At 29.5% G+C, this 7,171-nt stretch overlaps 1 protein-coding gene across 1 annotated transcript; it reads left to right on the top strand.

Moving 5' to 3' along the window:
- Positions 1–343: 343 nt before the first annotated feature.
- LOC132757661 (suppressor of fused homolog) lies at positions 344–7,023 on the top strand (the record flags this gene model as incomplete). The annotated part of the gene is given in 5 exon segments (XM_060749008.1): positions 344–459; positions 1,686–1,758; positions 2,036–2,174; positions 2,526–2,727; positions 3,842–7,023. Coding segments are annotated over 4 exon segments (379 nt in total), but the record flags the coding sequence as incomplete, so codon positions are not given.
- Between the last annotated feature and the right edge of the window lie 148 nt (positions 7,024–7,171).

The raw sequence follows: 7,171 nt of genomic DNA, 5'->3' as shown, positions 1-7,171 counted from the left end.
AAATTCCCTGTCAAGTCAGATATATTTGCTAGATATTATAACATAATAGTATTTCATAACATTTTTTGAGATGAATTTTGTTTAAGAAAATCTTAAAAGAAGTAAGAAATGTGTATATTAAGATGTTGTATGGAACAGACATTGAACAGACTCAATCAAACCAAGTCTGCAATTTTCATGTAATTTTGTTGTGATTAATGCTTCCCGAGGGATCACTTTGCTATATTGTAACTCAAATGTCTTTGTTATTACACTGCAAATTACACAAGGTTTAGTGTGTTGTATGCCCTTCGCTTATACTTCAATTGTGTTATTACTTTCTGGAAAAGCTTTTGAGTGGCGATAACAGCAAATGCTCATGGGAAGAGCCTGGGGAGAATGTTCGTGATAATTTATATGACAAGGATGGGTTCGATGATGATGAAGATGATGCAGAGAGAGGACACCTTTCAATATTAGGTATGATTAACAGATTTAGACAGTTACATCTAGTTGAACTTTGTCATTGTGATAACAACTTTAAAGTCTAGTCATGTGCGCTTTTCCTGAAAATGGTTGTTATCATCATATGTTTTTTATATTGACCCTTTTAAAATTTATTCTAAGTAATTATTAGCAACTTTTCAAAAACAAGGCTTTTAAATATTGAATTCTCTATTAGGTTGTGTTTAGATTCTTTCTAATGATATTGAATACAGGTTCATGGTTTGTAATTAAGGGGGGGGGGTCTTTTTATAGTTATATAAATCAAATGAAAAGTGAAAGTTAAAAAATTCTTTAAAATAAGAGGAAAAAAATAATTAAAAAGGGATGTTTCCTCTAAATTAAATGACTAAAGTCATGTGCACAAGATTTGTTTGAAAATAAAAATGCCAACTGATATTATCCAAGGAGCGAGTATAAGCATAGGTGTTAATGATTTTAACCCCTGCAAATACGATTGACGTCAATCTGGGGAGGTCTTGCTAGCACTGTTGCAAGGATTCTGAACAGATGAGATGTTGTATAAACAGGAACTTTGTTTCTGTTAAAGTTTGGTATTCAAGATTGACTACAAATTTGATAAAATTATCTCCTGGGTTTTAAAAAATAGACCAACTGGAGGGAATCTTGAGAGATTTTGCCTACCAGAGGTCTTGTAAAACATTTTCTAATTAACAAGGTGTTCCTTTATTTCTCTGCAGTGATTTTAAAGCCCCCATGCATCCAACCTTTTGATAATTTTAAGAATAATGTCCCAAATTTTAGATAAATAGTATTTCTTAATTTCCTAATTCATTAAAATAATGAAAATATGTGGAAATGGACCATATAGAAATACAGCAAAAAAGATTGAGGTTAAAGAGAAATTGTACATATGAGACATATATAAACTACTAATATGCATATATTTTTCTGAAATTTTTAAACAGTTCATCAAAATTAACCCTTACCACTCTATCCATTTATCATTTTACGAGAAAATTTCAAAAATTAATTTTGAATGAGTAGTAAACGATGCAGACCATATGTTTAGACAGTATGGCTTAATTTATTATTCAATTTTTGTTAACTTTATTTTATTCAAAATATTCTTTATTTAGTGTTGTATTTAAGATTTAATCAAATTATCACCTCATGATTAAACCAGTCTTTTTTGTTAAATTTGTAAAAATAATAATGTTTAAATTGTTTGGTTATTATAGAGTCAGAGCAGATAAAAGCAACATTGTCAAGAGGCCTACATTCTGATCTACGGCCAAATATTGCAGATTTCAAGTGAGTTTTATAGATAGTTTCTCTCCTTTTTTCACAATTAAATTTCTTCTTTAATTCATTAAAATAGTATAATAGATCTTATTTAAATTAAGACAACAAAGGAACTACAAAACAAACGTAAAAGTAATGGAATAAAACATAACAGTTTTTCTTATACATGTATATTTTTTTTACAAAATACATATTTGTCTTGAAATATAAGTTATAAAGATAATAAGGAAATGAAATTTTAGACAAAGTATGATAGAAGTTAACAGGATATTTTGATGTTTTTAAGTCGACCTCCATCAAGGAAAAATTCATTTGACAGTACGGAGAGTTCAGATGCACCGACTGAGTTGTTACGGACAAGAACACTCGAATACGTACACCTTAAATTTAATCTGGAAGCTGCCTTTACTGCCGTTGGCATTGAGGTAAGACATGTTAATGGAAGCTATAGAACTATTTTGTACAATTTAAGAAATAAAAAGTTATCAGAGTTGTTAATTGTTTAGCTGACCAAATTATAGTTTTTGATATTGAAGATTTTTTATGGAATTCAAAGTTATGGTAATATTTTTGGCTCTTAAAGTATATTCTCATTCATAATGATATTATTCAATATTATAAGCTTATCAGTAATAAATTGAAGTATTTTGGCTCATCTGAAGGCATGAAGCTTTTACAAAAAGATCGAATATTCATCTTTGAAAAAAAAGGAAGAAAATATGTTTCCAAAGCATTATGATAAACTTGAACTTTCAAAACAGTAGCTTTATTTACAGAGGAAGGTTGAGGCATGGACGACATTTTACATTTATGAGTGCGACAAATGATTCTGCAATTACCCTTGTTTCTCCGAGCGTAAACGGCTCCATAGCGGACGAGGAGCACCCATTCACAGCACATGGTCTGTGGTTGCAAGTTTTACTGGCAGATGATTTCATTGAAAAAATGTGTATAGACCTACAAGAGTTATCAGATGATGTATGTATTATTATGATACTAGTACATGTTTCAGACAATGAATGAAAAGGAACTTTATAATAAATAAGCAAAACGTCCCAACAAAGAGTCTTATTGAGCAGTTTTACGTTCATATCATCAGCTCTTGAAATTTCATTTTAGATCAACTATTCCAAGAATAGCCTCAGCTTTTGAACTCTGCTTGGCTTCGGCAGCATACTTAGGTTAAGTTTTTGCATGGAAGTTGATATCTCCAAAATCCACTGAAACAAGGACTGGATTGAAACTTCACACACTTATTTGAGAGAGTAATAGGAGCACTTACGAACTTTCGCTATACGTTTATGCAGTATTTCGATAGAGCGGAAGTCAGTGCGCGAGCATGCGCTTTGCCATATCTCGTTCAGTTACCGCTCACGTTTTAAACTCGGTTGCTATGAAGCGACACTAAGCGTACATGGCTTTTACAACTAAAATATCAGACAAACATATTAAAACAATACACAGAAACTACACATAGTTGTTTTCTATATTAAAAACTGATAGTCAAACAAATATCTCAATATTTTTACCAATTTAATCATTTTAATGTATTGTTTACATGTGATCACAGCAACGCTGTGTGTTAGATTACTTTCGGTTCAGAAAATTCATTTGTTTACCATCAAAACTCATATGTTTACCATAGGAACCATATATAGATAGAAAGCAAATTAAACAAAGGTAAAGAAAAAATTGTCAGTTTCTGAACAAAAAATCGAATAAATAAATACAAAGTCTTTTTAAAAGGTCCCTTCTTTAAGTTCATTTGAAAGGGGAATAATTTGGTTGGATTTTAGACAGGGAAACAGGGAGTTATCTTTCATAGCTAGGGAATATGGCCGACTGAAATCATGCAAGCAAGTTTGTAAGTGAGGAGGTTACTGCCCAAGGCATGGATTTTGACAAAACCATAGTCCTTTTTTCACTTGAAAATTCTATATTATCCAGGCTAGCTCTTTTCATTGAAAATAGTTGAGCCTGCTGTCCTACTGATACATCGTGTTAAGTTTTCAGATTCTGCCTAACTTTGAAATTGCTTAGGCTAAAGATGAAATATTCATTATTAGTAATAAAAAATTCATTTTCTTTTCAGTTACTTCTACCTAAAACGTACAGATGGCCTGAGAGACGACTGTGTATCACCATCCTGTCTGATGAGGCATAGTAAAGAGCTGAGATTGGTCAAAACTTGACGTATTGTTGGTCAAGAAAAACACCCTTCAATTCTTGTGTTGATACGGTTTCTTAGAAAAAAAATTTCGATAATAAAAAAAAGAAGAAAAATAACTATGAAATAGTTGATGAGGATTCAGTTGATGTTTTAAACAGAAGTGTTTCTGGGAAGAAAGAAAAATTGTTTAGAAATGTATGATTTCTTATTAAAAAAAATCAAGTTCTAAGGTAAAAAAACAACAACATATTTTGCCATGGTGTTCATCATGTGATATAAAGTGATATCTTCAAAATGAAAAGAAAACAGATGGATTTACTTTACAAGAAAGAAGACTTACACTGCTAGGACAGATTGTGTTGTATCACAGGGAATTATGGGAGTTTTGAAACGATGAAATCTAGTCAGATTTGAACATTATTATTAGATTAATATTTAAAACTTGCAATCTGTGTGTGTTTTTATTATGCTCTTTTATATATAGAACTGTGGATTTGCCTTTACAGTGAATAAAATGTTTTATAACTTGGTTCCAATAAAAATGGAAGTGCTGAATACTGGGACTGTAATATGAAAAGGAAATGATTTCTGATTTTTCTGGTGTTAAATTGTTGTTGACAGCAGTTGTTATAGGCATTGATCATTTTATTCATTCATTTTGTAAATTAGCTCATATTTTCCCATACAGAAGAGAAATGGAATAACAATGTGGATATATGATTTAAAAAGTGATCATTATTTCAAGAAATGTTCAACAACATATGTCTATCTCTTGTTAGGAAATTTATTTTTCTTTATAACTGACCTCTGTGGTTTAATTTAATAGTCAAACATCGAAGCATCAATGGCAAATGTTTTCTGTTATTTAATAAAATCTAAATAGCATCGATGAACAAAATTATCAAACGCTGTGTATAAATACTCTTAATAGTTAAAATGTTCTAAATTTTACCATATCCACAAAAATATAGGACAATATTGGTAATTTTTTGTCCTATATTGTCATCAAGTTTGACTGAAGTAAATGAATTAAACAAGGTTTTGTGTGTAGTGCCTTTTCAAGTGACATAGTCTATTCTTAGACTAAACATTTCAAATATATCTGTATCTTACTTTGATTTTCTGCTGTGCTTTTTACTAACAAAAAATAATTGTCGTTTAATTTTGTTAAAGTTCAATCTTAAGATCAGGATTGAATAAATAGATTTTAAAGGAGAAGAGATATATAGGATTTCATTGGTTGGTTTCATGGAGAAATTTTAAGAGAGAGAGAAAAAAGTTTTTAAAATTCTATCTTATATTCTGCTAAGTACATGTAGAACAGTTTCAAAGGAAGGAAAACTGATGTATTAGAAGGCTAAAAATAATTGAATTTTATTTACAGTGAAGAAATATACAATCCTCAAACTCTTCTCCTTTTTCCTAGTTTGGCTACTTTTGCCTGCTTTGGTCTCTTTTGTCTTATTTGTTTTCTTTTGTCTTAATGAGAAAGACATCAGCAACATGAGGACAGTGTGTGGTTTGGTTACTGAGTTTACACGTCCCGAAAAAATAGAAAACTGACATGTGTTTTAAATATATTAAATTAATCTGTCTAAAGTCTTACTGTTTCCTAATTTACTTCTTTTTATAAATATACATGTAATACAGTATTTGTAATGTGAAATGTTACTTAAAAATGTTGCCGTGTTCTCAAAGTTGATTAATGACTTATAGATCATGTATTATAAGCATACAATAGATGTAAGAAGATAATGTTCAATTTGTTATGTTGCATAACTTGGAAATAAAAAAAAATTGATTTGATTACTTAATGATTAATTGATAAATGATTTGGAAAAGATCATGTTTTTTTGTTATGAAACTAAGTTTTTGTTATCTGTCTATAAGTATGTTAACTATGAATGTTAACTATTTTGACGGAATAAGGATTTTTTACCTGGCTGTTAATGAACAAAATTTGTTATCGGTTCTTTTCAATATTTTATTAGCAATAACCAGCATTCAGAACACGTCAGATAATTATTGCCATTGTGTGTTGGGAATTATGTTAGATCAAATACCAGTTTTATCAGGATTATAGTAAAAAAATTTCCTTCATGCTGATACATAATAGGTGTTCTTGCTTCTTTTACAAATAACATACCTGAGTTTGTCCCAAAGTAGCCTGTCCTTTAAAATAATTTAAAACAATGCTGGATAAATGGTTACAGACATATTCTTGTCAAATAAATCTACTCTAAGTAAATTAACCATGTGCAATCTTGAGTTCTTAATCTAGTGACCTAACAGTTAATTAATGGTGGCAACATAGGTTATGTCAGAAAATAGGACTTACAAATACATATACATATGTTTTCTGTCCTGATTTATGCAGGGGTTTGTAGTAATGTTAGAATTCTTATGTCGATTTTCTTTTTGTTACATTTTAATGTCAAATTTTAATTGGTTAAGATAGAACTTGTATTTAAAGCAGCTGGATTTGTTTAAATTTCTTAAACAAGTTGTTAATGTTTACTCTATTTTTAAATTTGAAATGTTATATTTTTAATGTCATCTTTTACAATTTTTTGTATTTAAATGGCTGTTACTTAAAAAGAGTTGTTGAAAATGATTATTAAGAATGTGGAGGTTTCTATATTTAGATATATACTATTTGAAGCACAATACAAATTTAATTTCAAGTCTGAAATTGGAAATAAAAGCATTGAATGTGTGTATGTATAAATGTCTGTTGAATTTATGTCCCATATTCATTATATTACAAAAATGTCATAACAAAGCCTCTGATCGGTTTTGAAATTTGAATATGGAGGAACAGTGTAGAAAATTTCTTCATGACTCAGATATATTTCAATGTACTTTTAGATTTTACGAATTATATTAGTCCTGTTTGTATAGATTTTAAAGAAAAAAGTTGAGAAATTTTTTTAGATAAAGTTATTATAGAAATATTGTTGCAATTTTGATAATGAAATACGATATAGAAAACTGTAACATTTTAAATCGTTGTACATGCATATTGTTTGTTTTTGTCTTGTTTTTTTCAACACTAAGTGTTGACATGCAACTTCATAACTCAATAAAAAATATCTGAAACAGCATTTACTTCTTGTTATTTCGTTTGCTTGAATTTGGTTGTCCAAGAAATGAATTGGTTGTCAAAGAAAATGGTACAGTGAATTGGTTGTCCCAAGAAAAAGGAAAAGTGAATTGGTTGTCCCAAGAAAAAGATACAGTGAATTGGTTGTC

The sequence above is a fragment of the Ruditapes philippinarum genome, unplaced genomic scaffold, assembly GCF_026571515.1.
Source record: "Ruditapes philippinarum isolate M1 unplaced genomic scaffold, ASM2657151v2 ctg19382_1_1_1_1, whole genome shotgun sequence".
Taxonomy (NCBI): domain Eukaryota; kingdom Metazoa; phylum Mollusca; class Bivalvia; order Venerida; family Veneridae; genus Ruditapes; species Ruditapes philippinarum.
The sequence above is the reverse complement of the archived record's forward strand: the minus strand, read 5'-3'. Positions and strand labels throughout refer to the sequence as shown.